Source organism: Oncorhynchus tshawytscha, linkage group LG31, assembly GCF_018296145.1.
Source record: "Oncorhynchus tshawytscha isolate Ot180627B linkage group LG31, Otsh_v2.0, whole genome shotgun sequence".
Lineage (NCBI taxonomy): Eukaryota > Metazoa > Chordata > Actinopteri > Salmoniformes > Salmonidae > Oncorhynchus > Oncorhynchus tshawytscha.
Genome location: NC_056459.1, coordinates 6,240,703 through 6,263,292, shown reverse-complemented (window position 1 = coordinate 6,263,292; position 22,590 = coordinate 6,240,703). Strand labels below are relative to the sequence as shown.

At 41.1% G+C, this 22,590-nt stretch overlaps 1 protein-coding gene and 1 pseudogene across 1 annotated transcript; both read right to left on the bottom strand.

Moving 5' to 3' along the window:
- Positions 1-149: 149 nt before the first annotated feature.
- LOC112229290 lies at positions 150-4,059 on the bottom strand (annotated as a pseudogene).
- A 5,529-nt stretch (positions 4,060-9,588) lies between these two features.
- Positions 9,589-22,391, bottom strand: LOC112229900 (elongin-A). Its single transcript, XM_024396030.2, has 12 exons — positions 22,236-22,391; positions 21,151-21,207; positions 20,432-20,547; positions 19,784-20,313; positions 19,054-19,373; positions 18,738-18,849; positions 18,309-18,464; positions 17,835-17,932; positions 14,581-14,761; positions 13,370-13,499; positions 11,748-11,893; positions 9,589-10,412 (listed from the first exon to the last, which is right to left on the bottom strand). Exons 1-12 carry the CDS (start codon positions 22,344-22,346, stop codon positions 10,351-10,353), a joined length of 2,019 nt encoding a protein of 672 aa, XP_024251798.1. The 5' UTR covers positions 22,347-22,391; the 3' UTR covers positions 9,589-10,350.
- Between the last annotated feature and the right edge of the window lie 199 nt (positions 22,392-22,590).

The following is a 22,590-nucleotide window of genomic DNA, read 5'->3' as shown; positions in this document are numbered from 1 at the left end:
AATTGATAGGCAATATATTCTAGTCCAATTTACACTAAACAAATAAATTATACCAAATGCAAAGAGCATATTTTTACACACATAACAATACTGCCTTTTATTAATCCAAAATCAACATTTCAAATAAATTCTATACAAATTAAAAAATATATTATGTAACGCATCTTTATTCTTCAAATAATTACATTACACACAACAGCCGAAGACATTTTCTATTTCTCAGCCTACGCATACAGCAAATTCCCAACTCCAATATGTCGCACCAAGCCATCACATTCATCCACTGGCGGTCATAGACCGCAATGTGACACCACATTAATAATGCAATGAAATCATGAGTTAAATAGCTTTTGTGTTTGGTGGATGTCAAAGAAAGCTGTGTGGTATAGTAAGCAACTCACCCCTAAAGTAAGTGTGTGTATATGAGTCTAATCAAATGAAAACCTTATGCTGATCTACTTTGGTTGTGTCAAAATGTCTACATAGTCACATTATTGCCATGCCATTCAGAGCTTGGCTGAAATAATGTGAGTGAGCTCCCACTGCAGGGGACTTGAGTCATTCCAATTTTGCTGAGACAAGTTGTCATATTACAACAAACCACTAGGTGGCAGACAGCGACCAGATATAGTTTTAGATAAAAGCACCGTGATGCTTTATCACAGGGTTACCAGCAACTGACATTAAATGTATTAATTTACCAAACGAAAACGTACTTCTTTCCGGCTCCACTCGGTGGTACAATAAGTGTAACTGAGAAAATCCAGATTAGACACTTATATTCAGTATTAGGCATACCTGACCTCCAATGAGAAAGTTCACCCACCAGGCCTAAGTATCCATCACACTTCCTTTTGACCCATCTCTGTCAATGCAACTATCCCATCCCTCCTTTCTCTCAGGAGATGACATTTGTTTGTGGGATGATGCTGTCGACTTTATGGTCTGCGGGGTTAGCCGACACCTCGTAGTTGCAGATGGTCAGTTCATGCCTATGAGCCTGGGAGGAAGAAAACAGATGAGACAGAGGTGAGGTGTTTTGCCATTTAAAAAAAAATGGACAACATATAAGTCAGAGTAAAGCCTGATACATAAGTGAAACAATTCTGGAAATCCTTAGAGCAATAAGAAAAATAAACTCAGCTGAGGCATACACTGTCTGAGCTGTATAAGATCATTTACTGAACGTTGGTCTCATATTTGTTCTCACCTGGGAGTACTCCCCTCTCAGCCCAATGTAGTAGACCCATGTGTACTCTGTCCCAAAGTTCCGTGATATGTGAACTGACAAGTGATTAACGTTGGAAAAACGGGCAATTCTGGAAAGAATGTCAATTTAGGATTGATTCGTTTGGTGTGTTTTAGATTTGGTGGGTACTTAGGCATAATGGTTTTGCTATTTTGTCTCAGAAATAGTCTATGGGTGAGCAATGACCATAAACCCCATTGTTTTCTTGGAAAACAATACTACTTTTAGTGTGTTTGCGCACTTCTGTTGCTCTTACCTAGTTAGGTATTCCAGCTGAGCCAGTGGATCTCTATTGAGACGGAAGACTTACTCAGGTTCTCTGCATGTGTCAAAGGACATGTGGGGTATGTTCTTGTATCTACAGGGACAATGCAACAACAACACATAGTTATCAAAACCACACACGCTGACAATACATAAAATGCAGTTCCATGCCGATGTAGCAGAAGCTATCTAATTTGTCACTAGCCGTCTTGATCTCACGGTGTGAAGAATGAGTCAAATGTCACTCACGGAGCAATAAGCTAACTACAATACTTGCTCTTTCAGTTTGCACAGCGGTCTCAGAGCTGGGGGTGTATTCACTATGAACCAAACGAAAGCAAACAGAAGCAAACAGAATTAAATGGGGAGGGACCTACCGGAATATGTCCAATAGAAACTTGTTGTAAAACATTTCCCGTTGTAATCCCATTTGCACATATTAATACACACCTGTTGACTTGTTGTGAGTAATAACCATCAAATCTCAAAGAGTTGATACATGCTACACTGGCTCAAGGTGAAACAGTACTCACTCACAGTCTCATTTCAGCAGGATGCGATTCACCGTCTTCACCGGCGATGACGATCCCTTTCAGCTTGACCCTTCCGGTGAACCTGAGAAAAATATGATTTGTGAAAGATAACGCATAAACATAATATGATGAAACAAGTTTAAAGTTAAAATGACAGAATAAGAAAGGGTGAAAAGGGGGTTGAAGGGGGGTCTTACGGGATGTTGAACAGGAGCTCTTCATCAGCATCACTCTCAACAAACTGCAGAAGATGGAGACCGTTTCAAGATAATTAATTCAAGATAATTCCAACTGCTCTTAAATGCAAATAAAACTAAATGCATGCCATTCAACCAATCATTGCCCGCACCTGCCCGCCCATCCAGCATCACTACTCTGGACGGTTCTGACTTAGAATACATGGATAACTACAAATACCTAGGTGTCTGGCTAGACTGTAAACTCTCCTTCCAGACTCACATTAAGCATCTCCAATCAAAAATTAAATCTAGAATCGGCTTCCTATTTCGCAACAAAGCTTCCTTCACTTATGCTGCCAAACATACCCTCGTAAAACTGACCATCATACCGATTCTTGACTTCGGCGATGTCATCTATAAAATAGCCTCCAACACTCTACTCAGCAAACTGAATGTAGTCTATCACAGTGCCATCCGTTTTCTCAAAGCCTCATATACTACCCACCACTGCGACCTGTACACTCTCGTTGGCTGGCCCTCGCTTCATACTCGTCGCCAAACCCACTGGCTACAGGTTATCTACAAGTCTCTGCTAGGTAAAGCCCCGCCCTATCTCAGCTCGCTGGTCACCATAGCAGCACCCGTAGCACACGCTCCAGCAGGAATATCTCACTGGTCAGCCCCAAAGCCAATTCCTCCTTTGGTCGCCTTTCCTTCCAGTTCTCTGCTGCCACTGACTGGAACGAACTTCAAAAATCACTGAAGCTGGAGATTCCCATCTCCCTCACTAGCTTTAAGAACCAGCTGTCAGAGCAGCTCACAGATCACTGCACCTGTTCATAGCAAATCTGTATACAGCCCATCTATGTACCTCATTCCCATACTGTATTTATTTATTTTGCTCCTTTTGCACCACAGTATCTCTACTTGCACATCCATCTTTTGCACATCTACCATTCCAGTGTTTAATTGCCATATTGTAATTACTTCGCCACCATGGCCTATTTATTGCCTTAACTTCCTTATGTACACTCACTGTATATAGGCTTTTTTGATACTGTATTATTGACTGTATGTTTTGTTCATTCCATGTGTAACTCTGTGTTGTTGTATGTGTCGAACTGCTATGCTTTATTTTGGCCAGGTTGCAGTTGCAAATGAGAACTTGTTCTCAACTAGCTTACCTGGTGAAATAAAAAATAAATAAAAAATAATTAATTCATTAGTATCACATAACAGTTATGATAAAGTTAACCAACAGTGAGTGAGTGACCCTTCATCACATTAGAAAGGTTATAAGAAATTGGCCTTCAATGGAAGAAGAGGACATTTGACTTCATCAATGGAAGAGGTCCAGATCAGCTTTAAGGAAAGGCTCATTGACACTAAAATATTCCACCACCTGTGTACATATTTCGTTCAGTGTACAAAATGAGTAAACATGGGTGTTCATTTTTTCAATGTTTGATTTAACGCAGAGCCACGTAATTTTAGTGGGTGATTCATTGATTCTACACCAAAATGGTTCATTTAAGATGATGTACTTACTATACGTTCAATGAGTCGATAACATTACCTTCTCCCTGTCTGTCCGTTGATCCCATGGTTTAAGTACGAGTTTCCCATCGCCTTCTCTTGCTTCGTTGAGGCACTGCAGTTTCTCGATGTCAATGCGCTGTTAAAGTGCATACTCCAGGCCCCGTTCGGCTGGCTCGTGCTCGTCTTCACAGCAGCCGTGACCAGACATCGCGGGTACTAACTATATATCGCACTTTAGGGAAATGTAAGTCCTAGCTAGTGATGATACGGGCTGTCTAACTAGCTAAGTTATTTGTTACAGACTGACTTGACTGGTTTCACTTTTCCACAACATTTTTTTATTTTATTTTTTGAATTTTTAAAAATTATTATTTTTTATTAATAACAAATCAATACATAAAGCACATGAGGGAACACAAGCATACATAGATTACAAACAATAGACAATAGAGCTAGGGGTGGGTGGGGCTGGGGGCGGGGCTAGGGGCGGGGCTAGGGGGTACAATATCACATTACAATTACACAAGGACCTTAAGGGACATGCATATACTTACAATTCTAACAGCTTTTTTGTTAGTAGAGCATTTAACTGTCTTAAAATACAGTTACATTTCTTTTTGTAGGGTACGAAAATGTGGTTTTCTGTTTGTAAATTTACATTTGTGTATATGAAATTTGGCCAAAAGAATAATGAAATTAATTACATAAAAATTATTCCGCTTATTTCTATTGTATGTAAAGAATCCAAACAGTACAATTCTCCACAATAGTGTAAAATCATCATAAATGTGTTCAATTATAAATCTACTGACGTCTTGCCACAGTTTTCTTACATGCATACAATGCCAAAAAAGATGCACAACTGTTTCTGGGTGGTCATTACAAAAGGAGCAATTTGAGTTGATGTTTTCCTTAAACTTCTTCATATATTGGTTGGCAGGATAATATTTATGAATAATTTTAAAGGAAACTTCCTTAATTTTGTTAACAAGTAGGTATGTGTGTGGCAACATCCAAACTTTTTCCAACAGATATTATCAATAAATCCATTCCAATAAGGCATGCCAGAAGGTATAGATACAACATCCTGCTGAAACAAGGATCGTATCGCTCTGTTGTTGAATGGACCAAAAGAGAAACAAATCTTTCCTACTGATGAGTCAACAGGGTCAACAGAAGGTAGGCTCTGAGGGTCAGGGCTTGACATGTTCCTGAATAACATAGCAACACCTGAGGGAATGGCATCTAAAACAATTGCAAAATCTTTAGGTGTTACAGGGACCTTGTAAAGTGATAAGAATTCTTTATAACTGAGTAAAAGACCCTCTGCATTTACCAGTTGGCTCACCAATAGGATATTATTTCGGAACCAATATTCTAAAAACAGAGAGGTATTTTTATACAATATATCCCGATTATTCCATATATAATATCTGTGTGGAGAAAAATTGTGTTTATAAATTAAGGACCATGACAAGAAAACCTGCCGATGAAAAGCAGAAAGTTTCACTGGAACTTTGTCAATATTATAATTGCAAAACAACATGAAGTTAAGGCCACCAAAAGTAGAGAAGACATGATGAGGAATAAAATTCCAGATAGAAGTGGGTCTTCTTCGGAATTGTTTTATCCAATTGATCTTAAAAGTATTATTTAAAGTAGTAAAGTCCAGAAAATTCAGTCCACCATTCTCATAAGTGTTCATTACAACAGTTTTCCTAATGTAATGGGTACGGTTTCTCCAAAGAAAGTTGAAAAGCATCTGGTCTATCTCCTTGCTTATTTAACGGTCAAGATATAAAGATAGAGCACCATATGTTAGTCTAGAGATATCTTCATCCTTGGTTATTAGGACTCTACCTTTTAAAGATAAGTCCCTCTGTAGCCATTGATTTAGTTTCTTCTGGGGTTTTTTAATAAGAGGGTTAAAATTTAGTAAGCCTCTAGACATCTGATCCTTTGTAATGGTTATGCCTAAATATGTAAGTTCTTCTTATACTGGAATACCATAATATGAAGGTGTCACACAATCTTTGACAGCTATGAGTTCACATTTATTAATGTTAAGATATAGACCAGACGCTTTGGAAAAGGATTGTATCACATTGATCGATATGAGAATTTGGTTAGCGTCCTTCAGAAAAAGTGTAGTATCGTCAGCCAGCTGGCTTATAATAATTTCTTTACCAGCTATGGAAATACCTTGTACAGGACTATTATTTAAAGAATTTGCAAGACGTTGGGTGATTAATAAAAACAGGTACGGAGAGATAGGACAACCTTGCCTAATTCCTCTCTTTAACTCAAATCTAGGTGAGGTGCCATATTTCAATTTGATAGAGCTGTTACCATTTGCATAGAGAGTCTTAATAGCCTTACAGAAAAAATCCCCAAAGCCAAGTCTCTCAAGGGAGTGGAAGAGAAACTGATGCTCTACTGTGTCAAATGCTTTATAAAAATCTAAAAATAATATGAAGCTATCCTCAGTTATTAGGTCTGAGTAGTCAAGTACATCTAATACTAGTCTGACATTGTTAGAAATATGTCTGTTCCTCATGAAGCCAGACTGTGTTTTATCAATGATTGCATCCAGGACTTCTTTAATTATTTCTGCAAGTAGTGAGGCTAATATCTTATAGTCATTATTAAGAAGACAAATTGGACGCCAGTTATCGATGAGCAGCACTTCTTTTTTAGGTTTAGGTATCAGTGTTATTAACCCCTGACTCATTGTAGGAGGGAAAACATTGTTTTTAATACTCTCTAAAAAGACTTCAAATAGGAAGGGAGCTACTTGTTCAGAAAATAATCTGTAAAATTCTGATGTAATTCCATCAACACCTGGTGATTTATTGTTCTTTAGATGTTTGATAGACTCTATAATCTCTTCAACTTTGATGGGTTCATCACACTGTTTAGATTCTATATCACTGATAGAGTGAACATTATTCAGTGAGTTAAAAAACATATCTGTAGATTCCTGACAGTACGTAGAGCTATACCATTTTCTGTAAAAATAGCTGCAGTATTTAGCAATTCATTTTTGGTCATCTGTAATAACACCATCAATGTTTAATTTATGGATAGTGTTATTTTTAGAGTAAAATTTCTCAAGTCTAAAGAAATAGGATGAATTCTGTTCTCCCTCCTCAATCCATTTTTTCCTAGATCTAATAAAGGCTCCTTCTGCTTTTAATTTATATACATTATCCAGTTTATTTTGTAACTCAATTAGTTCCATCTTCTCCTCCCCCAAGAGGTCGGCTGGGGACCTCTGAGAAAGGGAAGTTATCTTAATGATCACCTTTTCCTCCTCAGCTCTTCTGGTCTTAGCAAGATTACTACCATATTTTCTAAGATATTTGGACACCTCAAATTTAAAGAGCTCCCAGTTCTTGCAATAAGATTTTTCTTCACAAGTCCTTTCCCAAAAGTGTGAGAGCAGATCTTTAACCTCAAATGTAACTATATCATTATTTAATAATGAGCTATTTAGCTTCCAGTAGGATGCTCTACCAAGGTTCGTATCAGGGGTAAATATGTTGATATCAATGTAAATAGCCTTATGGTCTGTGAGGGGAGTAGTACAAATATTTGTAGTAACACACTCACTATCAATACATTTGGATATAAGCCAAAAATCTATTCTGGATTGTCTGGAACCTGTTTTGTTACTCCAAGTGAATGATCTTTCGGCCGGAAACCTCTCTCTCCATACATCAGTAAGATCAAACTTTTCCATAAAAAGTATTAAACCCAAATTCTGATTGGTTGGCCTACCTGGGGGCCATCTATCAGTTGAATTATCTATTGTAATGTTAAAGTCCCCTCCTATCAATAATAACGAATTGGGAAATTTAGATAACCAATGAAGTATATGTTTCTCTATAGATTCAAGCAACTCATCATTCTCATGTTTGGTGTTGTACCCGTAGAAGTTTACAGTAATGAGCGTAATGTCATTGTAACTGATCACAAGACAATAAAGTGACCAAAGGGGTCACATTCCGAGTGTAGAATATTACCACCAAAGGTATTTTTCATTGTAGTGACACCAGCAGAGCGTTCAGATCCATGGGAGAGCCAAATATCGTTGCCCCACTGTGACCTCCAGAAGTTGGCGTCAGTCAAAATTGACTGACTTGAAAAAAGCAAAAATCTGTTTGAAATTGTTTAGCAAATAAAAATAAGGCCTTGCACTTCACATTGTTTCGTAACCCCCTAGCATTAAGAGATAATATAGACAAAGACAAAACAACAAAGATTACATAAAAGTATAAACTGTAGTAGGATGAGTCAAAGACGTAGGAGCAGTGAACGTAAACGATAAGGAACCGAGATCTGCACCATTTAAGTCAATTTAAAGTGAAAATAGCTTATTCCATAACTCAACTGGAAATTATGTTCAAGACCAAACCAAGGGTTCTTGTAGTAAGAGACTAAAAACCATCTTTAGTGTAATCAGGAACTATTCTGAGAAATAAAACAACAAATAATAATTTAAATAAAAGGGTACCTACTATTTTAAGTACATATGAAAATTGATCATAAAATAATTGAATAACAAAATGTTTTACTTTTCCACAACATTCAGGAGAGGAAACATTTTAAAATGACACTTACGTTAATAGCCAATCAAGATGGACGTACCTACGCACAACGCCAAAGTGCTCTCTGATTGGCCTGGCCAACACCAATGAACAAGCACAGGTTTCACTAGATTTTTGACCAATGAGTTATAAATCATTTATATATACACTAGAATTACTAATTGATTGGGGACGCCGTGTTGAAGCCACTGTGCCTCCATTTTGGCACTACCCCAACATTGTAAAACATAGTTTGGAAGCTATTGAAATGCATTTATTAATGTCAATCTACATTCCTTTTTGCGACGTTTATTCTATTAGACACCTTAAGGCAGGGGTTTCAAACTCATTCCATGGAGGGCCAAGTGTATGCTGGTTTTCGTTATTTCCCGTCAGTTTGTGTCGAATTAAGACTTAGACAACCAGGTGAGGAGAGTTCCTACTCCCTCAATCAAGTACAAGGAAGCTGCGAAAATCGTCAGACACTTGGCCCTCCATGGAGTTTGACACGTGCCTTAATGCATACTTTAAATTATACTAGGTGAGTAAACATAAAAAAATATAAAATTCTTTAAAAAGCATAACTTTTAGAGATCACTAATGTTACTGTCCCCACTACAACAAAACATTTAATTGAAATACTGTAGAATTCCATTAATTCCTGTGGAGAACTGCTCCTACTGGCTTGGCTTCAAAGCCTCTCAATAGCCAATACATAGCATCTGCAAACCAGGGTTTGTATACATAATTGCTTTATGCACAGTCAGATTGCACAGCCACAAAGTCAAAATTAGCTACAGAAATGAGCTTTTTGGTCTTGATTTAAGGTCAGGGTTAGGCATAAGGTTGGCAGTGTGGTTAAAGTTCAGTTTAAAATCTAAATTTAAAGATAAATTGTAAAAATGGGCAGGGTTTATGACTTTGTGAGTATACAAAGTAGTGGCAACCCAAGCACACACATGTAAAATCAATAACTGAGCTTAGATCAGTGTCTAGTGGAAAGCTACTCCCATTTGTTTTGCACCCAACATCCATTGCACATTTCTTTCAGTAGTCATTATTACAGTGATACAATATAAAGCTGAACAATGACATTCTCTGTTCTCAGTGTGGGGCATACAGAATATACCCTATTACAACAATTTATTCAGTGCACTATTGCTTGGTTCCATTGCTAGATTTGAGCTGTGTTTTTCAACATCAACACAGACTGAAGAAAATAGACCATTAACATATGAGGGCAAAAAGTCAATTTTATTAAAAATGTCCATATAACATTTATTAAAATCTATTAAAATTACCATTTCATCCACTTCCATTTGGGTCTGGGTTCAGGGTGACCCCGGGGTCCCAGAGTTTAAAATAAATACATACGAGTGAAGCTGCAGGGTCCTATCACTTGCTCTTTACTCTCTCCCTTTTTGTGTTTTCCTCTTCCCGCAGTCACTTCATTCCTCACTCATCACAGTGAACCAGATAAAAGTAGGGATGCACATGTGGTTCAACACTGAACACAGTAGGAAAAGAAAGTGGGAATACACTGGAGTAAAAGGAGGTCTACTCAATTGTATTTAAAAAAAACATGACTGACTGTAACAGCACTATGTAGTTTGATGTCTTAACTTATGAGTACCATAATAAAGAATAGTTCTGTCTGTCAGAGTCCCTCTGTAGTGTGATACTGCTTGTATGAACTTGTAACAAATGACTAGTTTCACCTTTGAAATGTTATTTTGTCTGTGTGTGTACAAGTGTGTGTTTGCCAGGGTCAAACTGGGAACAGTTAAAAAAAATAGGACATAATTGTGTGTGTATTTAAGAAATGCTAAAATAATGGAATAAATGTGTGTGTGTGTCTGTGTGTGTACACATGTCTGGTCGGGGTTTGTAGATCTTCCATAATTCATTGAATAAAAAATAAAAAAAGAGCTTAGCTCACTTAGCTCCTACAATCTCTCTTCCTCTCAATAACTCCATACATTCACCTCTCTCCAACTCTATCGGCGGGAGAATCTGTTCTTGAAAGCTTTGATAGTTTTAGCCATCATGGGGGCGATTTCTGCAAGACAAACAGACGTGACATTGTAACAGCAGAAAAGTTAGCCACGCAGACATGTCCTCAACACAGATTAAAGTCAAAATGTTTTAAAACAGAAAATATATATATATATATTATTTATTTTTTACATGAATGTTGGGTCCAATAGTTTTTGAAAGAAAAGCACAATTTTTGTCCATTAAAATAACTTCAAATTGATCAGAAATACAGTGTAGACATTGTTAATGTTGTAAATGACTACTGTAGCTGGAAACGGCAGGTTTTTAATGGAATATCTACATAAGCATACAGAGGCCCATTATCATCAACCATCACTCCTGTGTTCCAATGGCACGTTGTGTTAGCTAATCCAAATTTATAATTTTAAAAGGCTAATTGATCATTAGAAAACCATTTTGCAATTATGTTAGCATAGCTGAAAACGGTTGTTCTGATTAAAGAAGCAATAAAACTGGCCTTCTTTAGACTAGTTGAGTATCTGAAGCATCATTTGTGGGTTGGATTACAGGCTCAAAATGTCCAGAAACAAATAACTTTCTTCTGAAACTCGTCAGTCTATTCTTGTTCTGGGAAATTAAGGCTATTCCATGTGAGAAATTGCCAAGAAACTGAAGATCTCATACAACGCTGTGTACTACTCCCTTCACAGAACAGCGCAAACTGCCTCTAACCAGAATAGAAATAGGAGTGGGAGGCCCCGGTGCACCACTGAGCAAGAGGACAAGTACATTTGTCTGTCTAGTTTGAGAAACAGACAGCTCACAAGTCCTCAACTGGCAGCTTCATTAAACAGCACCCACAAAACACCAGTCTCAACAGCAACAGTGAAGAGGCGACTCCGGGATGCTGGCCTTCTAGGCAGAGTTGCAAAGAAAAAGCATTATCTCAGACTGGCCAATAAAAAGAAAAGATTAAGATGAGCAAAATAACACAGACACTGGACAGAAGAACTTGGCCTAGAAGGCCAGCATCCCAGAGTCACCTCTTCACTGTTGAGACGGGTGTTTTGCGGGTACTATTTAATGAAGCTGCCAGTTGAGGACTTGTGAGGCGTCTGTTTCTCAAACTAGACACTCTAATGTACTTGTCCTCTTGCTCAGTAGTGCACCAGGGCCTCCCACTCCTCTTTCCACAGTTTTTGCTGTTCTGTGAAGGAAGTAGTCATCTACAACATTAACAAATGTCTACACTGTATTTCTGATAAATGTTGTTATTTTAAAATGGACAAAAACTGTGCTTTTCTTTCAAAAACAAGGACATTTCTAAGTGACCCCAAACGTTTGAACGTTAGCGTACATTTCTGCACCCATTTTCTCACACACACACGATACTCACTTTTGACCTGTGGCTTGTTGTCTCTTGCGCTGGGGCAACCCCCACCGCTGGGGCCTGAGGAGCGAGAGGTCTCAGGGGGACTGTCGTGAGAGGAGGAGAGGCTGGGCTCAGCCAAGTGAGAGCTATAAGACATGGCTGGCCTTATTCTGAAAAAAAAAACACAAAAAAAAACAGGAAGGACGATCCAATCAGTGTACAGGAATATACAAAACAGTATAGTTTCATAATAGTATGTTTTCAAGCCTGGGGGGCATTATAAGCATCATCTACACTTAATAGTTCTCAAAATCAACATTTCAAGAAAGTTTCTATTTGCTCTTCTTTACTCATGTAGTCTAGCTGCTATATCCTCAACCTGTCGTCAGATTGAACAACTGTCTCGCTTTCTTTTCCTGTCAAGCTTTCTCAATGTCTCTGAAGCTTGCCATCTCCCTGCATGTTCGGGAACGGCCAGAAAACGTCAGAATGTCCGCCTCTATTCCATTTCATCCTCCAGTGTGTTGAAACTTTATGATATCTTATGACTACTCATTCATTCTTCAAAACAGGACATATTTTCCATCACATTTTGGATACAAATATGCTGAAGTGCATATTATCTTAAGTTAGCATTCAGCCAAGCATTTCTGTGTATATGAAAATGTAAGTGCCAGCATATCAGAATGTTTGATGGTGGTGGAGAGATTAAAGGAATTCTGGAATGTTTGTATGTGCTCTTCTCTTTCAGCCTCTCCATCCTCACCCTGACACCAGATTGAACACTGGGAAATCTTTCGCTTTAGTCTCTTGCTTTTCCTGTTTAACATATAGTCCTCTGGCTACTCTGGCATCCCTGAAGCTGTGTGTCCTCCTGCAAGTTCAGAACAGCCAGAAAATGTCAGGGGGAGTTTAAGCATTATATTATATTTTATAAATGTAAGGAATCGTAATCCCTGTGTGAACTTGATAACCTTTATAACTTCCCAAGATGACGTTGCAACAATTCACATAGAATCATAACGGTCGGCCTCCCGAGTGGCACAGCGGTCTAAGGCACTGCAGTGCAGAGGCGTCACTACAGACCCGGGTTCAATCCCGGGCTGTATCACAACCGGCCATGATCGGGAGTCCCATAGGGCGGCAGACAATTGGCCCAGCGTCGTTAGGCGAGGGTGTGGCGGGGGGGGGCTTTACTTGGCTCATCGCGATCTAGCGACTCCTTGTGGCAGGCCGAGCGCCTACAGGCTGACCTCGGTTGTCAGTTGAACTGTGTTTCCTCCGACACATTGGTGCAGCTGGCTTCCGGGTTAAGCGGGCGGGTGTTAAGAAGCACGGTTTGGTGGGTCATGTTTCTGAGGACGCATGACTCGACCTTCGCCTCCCGACCCAGTTGGGGAGTTGCAGAGATGAGACAAGATAAAAATTGGGGTGAAAATCATAACGGTAAACTTGTTGATGAAAATATGATCTAGTGAACCTTTGAGAATAAGTTTAAGAGTCTGAATTACATGTTAGCATACAAAGTTACCATTCAGCCAATCATATCTTCAGATAAGGAAATGTAAGTAGGAAAAAATAAACACGGAAGTGCATGCAGTACTATGCAGTGTTTGATAGTGGTATGCACAATAGTGTCCACATACTTGATCGGAGCAGCAGCTGCGGTGGAGCTGGCAGTGGAGGTGCTTGTGGTGCCAAACTTCTCCTGTCGCCGGCGGACATCACGTGGAGGTTTTGCGACCGAGTTCACGAATGCCATTTTAACCTGTCGACCTGCGAGGAAAACAAACACACACACACACACACACACACACACACACACACAGTACCAGTTAAGGAATAATATCTAAGACATCAAAACTATGAAATAACACATATGGAATCATGTAGTAACCAAACAACAAATCAAAATATATTTTGATCAAAAAGCATTTATTTGGGCTACAATTTCTGAGGCAGATAACTCTAATGAACTTATCCTCTGTAGCAGAGGTAACTCTGGGTCTTCCTTTCCTGTGGCAGTCCTCATGAAAGCCAGTTTCATCATAGCGCTTGATGGTTTTTGCGACTGCACCTGAAGAAACTTTCTGGATTGACTGACCTTCATGTCTTAAAGTAATGATGGACTGTTGTTTCTCTTTGCTTATTTGAGCTGTTCTTGCCATAATATGGACTTGGCCTTTTACCAATTAGGGCTATCTTCTGTATTCCACCCCTACTGATAGGCTCAAACCCATTAAAAAGGAAAGAAATTCCACAAATTAACAAGGCACACCTGTTAATTGAAATGCATTCCATGTGACTACCTCATGAAGCTGGTTGAGGGAATGCCAAGTGTACAAAGCTGTCAGAGGAAAAGGGTGGCTACTTTGAAAAATCTCAAATATATTTTGATTTGTGTAACACTTTTTTGGTTACTACATGACTCCATATGTGTTATTTAATAGTTTTGATGTAGAAAATAGTAAACATAAAATAAACCCTGGAATGAGTAGGTGTGTCCAAACCTTTGACTGGTACTGTATATCAAATCAAATTTTATTTGTCACATACACATGGTTAGCAGATGTTAATGCGAGTGTAGCGAAATGCTTGTAAAAACTTCTCGGCTGTATGTAATGACACGTAAGATGACCTGGGGTACTAGTGTAAGAAATAACACGTAAAAAAACAAAAAACTGCATAGTTTCCTAGGAACGCGAAGCGAGGCGGCCATCTCTGTCGGCGCCGGAAGTTCCCTATGCACATATGCTCACTCAAAATAAACACCCTCAGTACACTTTCATGGATGAAATAACTCCTAGTAATAAGTACTGTATAGTAGGATCCAGTTCATAGATAGGACATAGAAAACCTTTGGGCTTGTTGGCATGGGCCGAGCTGATGTTTTGGGTGAGCTTGCGCAGGCGCTCCTCCCGCTCGTCGTGTTTCCGCAGGTACATCTCCCGCCATGATTCGTACTCCTGGGGCGTCTCACGCTTGAAGTCACGCTGGCAGTGGCGTTGCCAAAGCTCATCAGAGTCCTCCATAAAACACTGAGAGGAAAATTTGGGGTTAAAATTATAAAATACAATACAATTTACAAGAGTGTTGACACGAAATACAGTGCCTTCAGAAAGTATTCATATCCCTTGAATTATTCCACATTTTGTTGTGTTAGAGCCTAAATTCAAAATTGATTGAATATATATTTTTTCCCCTCACCCATCTACCCATACCCTATGTGACGACCCTCCCACTCTGTCTGCCGAATTCTCTCTCTTTGCTCTTGTTTTCCTTAATAGGATGTCAGTGGGCGGAGCCGGGAGGGTCGTCAGTGAAGTGGGACACACCTGGGTTCGGGTGTGTCCCAGCATAAATGCACCTCGTTCCTCATTCATTGAGGAGACTCTCTCCATGCAGACACAGATTTTGGTTGTTTGCGTTGGCAACTTTCAACACCCATCATTATCACATTTATGCACGCAACCACTCACACCATTGTTAATTATATTTAGTTTACTTTTGTTAATAAATATTTTGTTATTCCTTATCTCCAGGTTGTCTCACGTTTTGTTACGCACTTTGAGCCGTTTGTGACAAGTGGGGGCTCGTCCGGGATCATAAGGTTGGTTCCTAGACATTTTGGCGTACAGCACTTTATTGTATTACGAAGGACTAATACTAGTGTCGTTTGGCTTGCTAGTATGTGTTGTTTGGGAGAAAATGTGGAATTAATGTTAAACTCTGTAGGGGCATTGTTTGCATCTTTTGTTACAGCTTGTTTGAGTTGTAATGTTTGGTGGCCAGTACTAGTTGCCTTTTTGTTTGGTAAACTTGCCACTGCGGTGGATAGTTTGTGTGCTGCGTTGGAGAAAGTACATTGGTTAGTTTCCTGGCCCCTGCCAAGGCTGGAGACTTGTTCTACTCGCTGTTGGTTAATCGGTCTGAGGTGAGTACAATCGGCTGTGTACCTCAGTGGGAGATTTTGGGAGGGTAGTGACCCAAGCTACCCGGAGCACTAGCCTTTTTAACTCTGTTAGGCTTAGCGACATGTTTCACTTTGGAATATGTTGGGCATGCTTATTGTGTTGTGTCTGGACTGAGCAGTTGTCTCGGGGGCACATCTGTGGCTTGGGACTCTGCCAGCGTGGCTTATTTCCTTGCCAGTGGGCTACAGTGCCTAACTACCCACTGCAAATCCACATGAAGATTAGCGTTGAGTTACTGTAGGTTTTGGGGAAGCTCCATATCTCATCTCTTCCGTGATGCCCAGTATGATTGTCATTTCTGTGTGGTCTGGTGTGTTCAGCAGAGGGGAAGAGCAAGATTATTTGTATTTCCTTCTTGTGACTATGGTGTCTTATGTAGATGAGTTCATTCGCTTTTCATCAGAGGAACTGTTAGAATTCTGTACTAAAGAACAGCTGAAGGTTGCTGAACACTACAAGGTTGAAATTGGTGATAAATGTCATTCTATTAGGTTAATCTGATGAGTGGTATTCTTGAAGTTACCACTGGGGCAGCCTCTGCTGAGGACTCCATCTCCCTGTAACGTCACAATGGCCACGCCATCGGTTAGTCCTAGTAGTGTTATTTTTGAACAGCAGAAACCTGCTTCTGTTACAGCTAGAGCATGATTGTGTAAAATATGAAAATGAATTGGAATTTAAAAAGGTTTTGGAGCGTGCTAAAAATCAAGCTGCAACAAGAGCGGCTAGAGCTGGTTAGGGAAGGAAAACTCAGGGGAGAGTTTGCTCTGGGTGACCCAGATGTACCTAGGGGTCGCTCCTCTTTTGGTCGTGCCCCGGACACATTTGATGTTGCATTCCATCTCAATGTGCGGCACATCCGGGGGACTAATCTCCTTGCGCTACAGGTCGGTAGTCATTTAGGCAGGTTACCGCAGTGTTCTTGGGCACAGGGACTATGGTGGTCTGCTTAAAACATGTTGGTATTACAGACTCGGACAGGTTGAAAATATCAGTGAAGACACTTGCCAGTTGGTCAGCGCATGTACACGTCTTGGTAATCTGTCTGGCCCGAGGGCCTTGTGAATGTTGACCTGTTTAAAGGTCTCACTCACATCGGCTGCGGAGAGTGTGATCACACAGTCATCCGGAACAGATGGTGGTCTCCTGCATGTTTCAGTGTTATTTGCCTCGAAGCAAGCATAGAATTAGTTTAGCTCGTCTGGTAGGCTCGCGTCGCTGTGCTGCTCTTTGTAGTCTAATGGTTTGCAAGCCCTGCCACATCCGTCAGAGCCGGTATAGTACGATTCGATCTTAGGCCTGTATTGACCCTTTGCCTGTTTGAAGGTTCATCAGAGGGCATTACGGGATTTCTTATAAGATTCCGGGTTATATTCCCGCTCCTTGAAAGTGGCAGCTCTAACTTTAGCTCAGATGATGCCTGTAATCCATGGCTTCTGGTTGGTATGTACACTGTTTTATTGACTGAGTCACTGGTGCTTCCTGCTTTAATTTTTTCTTAGACAAATACATCAACTCAGTTTTTCACACTTCCTGACATTTAATCCTAGTAAAAGTTCCCTGTCTCAGGTCAGTTAGGATCACCAATTTTTTTGTAAGAATGTGAAATGTCAGAACAAATAGTCCTGATTTTATTTCAGATTCCAGTGGGTTAGAAGTTTACATGCAATGCTACAAATTAGTATTTGGTAGCATTGCCTTTTAAATTGTGTAACTAGGGTCAAATGTTTTGGGTAGCCTTTTTCAAGCTTCCCACAATAAGTTGGGTGAATTTTGGCCCATTCCTCATGAATGAGTCAGGTTTGTCAGTTCTGCCCACAAATGTTCTATAGGATTAGGTCAGGGCTTTGATGGCCACTAATACCTTGACTTTGTTGTCCTTAAGCCATTTTGCCACAACTTTGGAAGACCCATTTGCGACCAAGCTTTAACTTCCTGAGATGTTGCTTCAATATTCCTACCTATTTTGTGAAGTGCACCAGTCCCTCCTGTAGCAAAGCAACCCCACAACATGCTGCCACCCTTCCAATTGACTCAAATTATGTCAATTAGCCTATAAGAAGCCATGCCATTATTTGCAGGAATTTTCCAAGTTCTTTTAAAGGCACAACTGACCATTCCTACGTGTGTCTGTTACCTGATTGCACTGCTCAATGCGGTAAAGCTGTTCTGGGGTGCATCGCTCTAGTACTGGTTCCAGTATCTCAAAAGGCACGCCTCCCACCTCATCAATTGCTGGACAAACATACAATAACACAATCGGCAGGGTGTCAAGCACCTCTAAGATAAACAATGATATTGTGGCAGGAACACATTTCCTGGATTTAAACAAATATAAAAAGTCTTAGAGGAGTAAGACACTAACAGTCAATGTTTTGTGGGAGTGTAATGTTCAGGTTTTAATGATTTTGAGAGTGTGTACAAGTGGATCTAAGTTGGCCAGCAGCCATAAGAAACCACACAATTAAGTGTGTGTTTGAACAATAGATCATTATAAATGAGGTAAATTGTCTTGGCCTTCTGGGAGATGTTAGGTATAGGACATGTACATAATGTGATAAGACACTGAAATAAAACTTGGCATTCAGTGTCACTAGGAGACAACACTTACAGTCAATGTTGTTTTGTAGCACCCTGATGCACTGCTCATACAGACTCATCATCTTGGGCAGATAAGACGTCTTTGAACCAGAGTAGACAGTCATTTTAGAGTTAAAGCGTCTCCCGGTGAAGCCGGTGTCGTCCTCGGCGTCATTTGACACAGGACCTGCCGGAAAGAGGTGAAAAGTTAAGCATGACAAATTGCTGACAATCAGAACTAACTGGTTTAGGCCTATAGTGTGTATTACTCTCTATCTTAATACACATTTACCCAAATTAAGTCCAGACCAACACATATACAAATTCTACTACCAATATCCACGCTATCATAACACAGAATTAATCAATGTATTGGGAATGCAATCTGTTGTACAGTATTATGGATATTGGGAAGTACACACACAGTGTGAAGGAGGAACCAACTTTTTTTTTTAAGTACCTTTGCGCCGCTGAGGGGACAATGGTGTGAGATCAATGGAAGGCAGAGGTCTGTAGTAAGGCTGGATGGCCGGCAGAGGGATATCAGGCAGTGTGGACACAACCTCGACCACCTGGGGTAAAAGAGGAAGCGTTCAGTCAAGAAGCTGAGAACATCTATGGGAAAATCAGGGTCAGGGCAACAGGTTAATAAAAACATACACGATCAGAAGGACTTACTGTCCAGCACCAAAAAACATTGACAGCAAATATAACATTCTCCAATTGAACATACGCATGATCGAGTGAGGAAAAGTTCAGTGAAACTCTGTTCTTACCCTCCTGCGTTTCTCAGGCACCGGGGTCGTTGGGGTCTGGGCTGGATCAGCTCTCTTGCTGCGGTTCCCGTTTGCCTTGCTGGGCTTGGACTCCTTGGAGGAGGAAGGGGCAGCAGGCGAAGGCTGGACAGGAGGACGAGGTGTGTGGTGGGAGGAGGGCCGACTGCTGCTGCCGGGCTTCTTCTTCTTCTTAGTGGGCGTAGGGGCGTCATATGTGAGGAAGGATTCAAACGACACGGTGGGGGTATCAAATGCCTCTTCTGCCTGCTCCTCAGGTGTCTGGGCTAATATAGGAGAGTCCCTAGGCTCACGTGACCTCCCTAAAGTGTAAGGGGAACAGGGAAGGATGTTATGGGATGTATATTTTTATTTGGGGGGGTAGACGTGTGTGAGACAACCCACATCTTTAAGGGTCAAATTAATGGGGAAATGCTAACAATCACTACTATCATCGCCTATGTTAATCACCCAAAGCAGTACTGTTACAGAGTTCTGATGAAAAACACCATGGGTCACCATATCCACAATACAGTAAAGTTCATATTATCCCACATGTATAAATATACACCATTGGAAAACCATCTATTAACAGACCAATACTGAGTCAAAGATTGAAAGAGGCATCTATGGAATAGGATGTCATTTGAGAACCAGCCTCTCTGTAAATGTCACAATGACACAGAAGTCACAGCGAACTTCTCTCAGCAAACTCACTCGGCAGCACACTCACCTTCACTTCCCCCTCTCTTGTCCTTCTTGCTCTCGTGCTGCGTGGAGTGCCGACTGTGCTTGGAGGCCTTGCCACTGTGCTGCGGTTCCTTTCCCACGCTGCTCTTCTTCCCTTCGCCACCACGGCTGCTCGCCTGGGCGTGACGTTGCCGTCTCTCCTCACTCCGGTCGCCGTGGGAACCGTGATGCTCCCTCCCTGGCTCTTTTTGCGGTTTGGCGTGTCGGACCTCTTTGCGAGGGGGGCTGGGCGCGGGCTCTGGCTCTTCCTCTGTGGGGCTCTCGTAGCCCTCCGACTGGTACCCCCCTCGTTGGCCACCGTGGCCAACCTGTGGGGGGCTGTAGTGGTGCTGAGGGGGGGAGGGGGAGTAGTTTGTGCGGTAGCCTCTTTCCTCCTCCTCCTCTTCGTCGTCCTCCTCTACATGAGGAGGCGGCTCCTCCGGGGATAGTTCCCGGACACGTTCGCGCCTCCCGTCCTTTCCCTCAGAGCTGCGAGGGTGCGCGTGTGTCCGTACATCCTTCGCGTTGCCGGGTCTGTGAGGAAGAAGAAAAACATTAAAGCTACACTTCAGTAGAATCCAGATGAAAATACGCTCGATGATGAAGAAGAAGAATCAGAAGAAATCCCCAAATCCCCTCAGTAATAATGTACCTTTCAGCCGACGGGGTGGGAACCAGTTTCTTCCACTTGGCCACAAGGCTCTTCGCAAGATCTCCAGCAAGATCATGTTTCCGGAACGAATTCACAGTTTTTCCTACTCCAGTTTCCTGCACCGGAGAGAACAAAATATAAGCGGGACACAGATAGTAGTAGGGTGTCCTCCTCATCAGAACATTATGTTTTGACACTAGTGTCATTGAGAGAAACATGGGTGGTTTGTATATTCAGGAGCTCTAATGGTTAAGTGAGCAGGCCAGCACTCTTAGTATTGCGCATAAAATAGGCCACATTAGCATTATTGCCCATGGTAAAAGGAAGTGAGCATGCTCTGAAGGTTGCTTGACAATATTAAAAGGCACATCAACTCCTATAGGGAAACTGGCTACACAGGGCCACATCATCCGGTTGCATAACCAAAGACTGTATTTGGCTTCCTCTTCTAAAGAATACTTTGCAGTGACTGAGGAACTAGGGCGCAATGCAATCAATGTGGGGCTTTGAGACTAAAGAAAGAGATACTATCAAAATCGTGATATGAGCACTTTTACATTTGTCATTTAGCAGACGCTCTTATCCAGAGCAACTTACAGTAGTGAGCGTGCACTGATTTATTAAAAAAATATATACAAATTAGAACCCACTATCTGGCGTTGCAAGCACCATGCTCTACCAACAGCAACACAGGACCATGCATTATTTCAAAATCTTACCACAAGGATATCCACAGTCATAGGCAGCTCCCCCAGCCTTTTGAGGTTCTTCAGGAGCTAAATAGTGCAAATAAAGAAGATTTACACTGTGCTCACTACATCCTTGGTACTGATTGACCTAACTAGCCTGATTCTGAGAAAAACAGAACAGTCTGCAAAGTGCACAAAATTCAGGTATGCCAAAAGGGAGGACATAGCTGGTTAAAGGTAATGGTCAGGTTAATTCAAGGCTGCTGAGCATTGAATGAATGAAACATAGCGACATAACAGTATTTACAAAATCACAGCATTGATGACATGGGTATACTGTGTGAAAGCGTACGCTAGCGTTATTTGTGTAAAAGTGTAGGCCTACTGGTAGTTGACTTTGTAGGCTATATATGACAAACTGTGTCGTACTTTGAGGATGCATTTGAGTCAGAAATTGACAAATGTGCCCGAATTGCGCACTGTCATGGCTCATCAAGATGTGTCCGTTGTCGTGGCCTATGGGGGTTGTGAGGTAGGCTAGTTACGCATATCCGGAGAGGGGGTTGTGTTTACTAAAGTCGATCAGCTGATAAAAATCCACCCCGACACGGCAGTGTGTGCAGGGATTGCGTTGTTCAATGAGACACAATCAAGAAACTGCCGACATCACAATAACGCAGCACAACCCAAATGTATTGTTGTTGCCCTTCAAATGTGGACTGGTCCATGAGTGAAGTGCAACAATCTACCAACAAGGCCCGTGCTGATGTTGCTGTCACTCGATCGTGGAGCTTATACAATCGGTGTCGTTTCTTGAACACTAGCTAGATGGCTACATTATTAGCATTTGAAAGTGGCAATGTCCGTTGGCTCCAACGCATAAAGAACAGTTCTGCGGACTTGCCAGGTAGCTCGGGGACTCGGTTAAACTTAACATGAACTATGGTTAAGAAACACAGTTAGTTGGCTAAGTTACGCATCGTGATCTTAGAAAAATCAGTTGCTAGCGACATTCGCGGAACTACCTGCCACGCGACAATATTTGAAAACATTCTAGCGAGCCGAAGCCATCCGCTACAGCCTTGCCATTTCATTCTGGGCCTTACGACTATTACCTTGCGAGGCTCTAGGTTTTCGGAGAGCCGAGACTGAAGTCTCTCCACCACTTCCAACAGCTCCTCCGCCATGTTTAGTGCTGGTGTCCTGTGACCCGGAAGCTGCTTCATTACAGCAGAAATGGGTCCGCGCTGTCCTATCCGCTGCTTCAGTCAGCCTGCAGTTGACATGGAGATTGACGGAACTACTCAATAAAACAGCTGACAAAGGATAAACCTGTTTGACGATGAAAGGTCCAATGCAGACGTTTTTTTAATTTGTTTTATCTCAATGTAAAATCATTTCTGGGTAACAATTAAGTACCTTACTGTGATTGAGTTAAATTAAAATGGTCAAAAAGAAAAAAAATATCCC

Coding starts and splice junctions, on each gene's coding strand:
- LOC112229900 (XM_024396030.2), bottom strand. CDS start 22,346: ATGAAGCAGCTTCCGGGTCACAGGACACCAGCACTAAACATGGCGGAG. Junction 19,374..19,783: donor CAAGAGAGGGGGAAGTGAAG/GTGAGTGTGCTG, acceptor CTTACACTTTAG/GGAGGTCACGTGAGCCTAGG. Junction 10,413..11,747: donor CAACAAGCCACAGGTCAAAA/GTGAGTATCGTG, acceptor TTTGTCTTGCAG/AAATCGCCCCCATGATGGCT.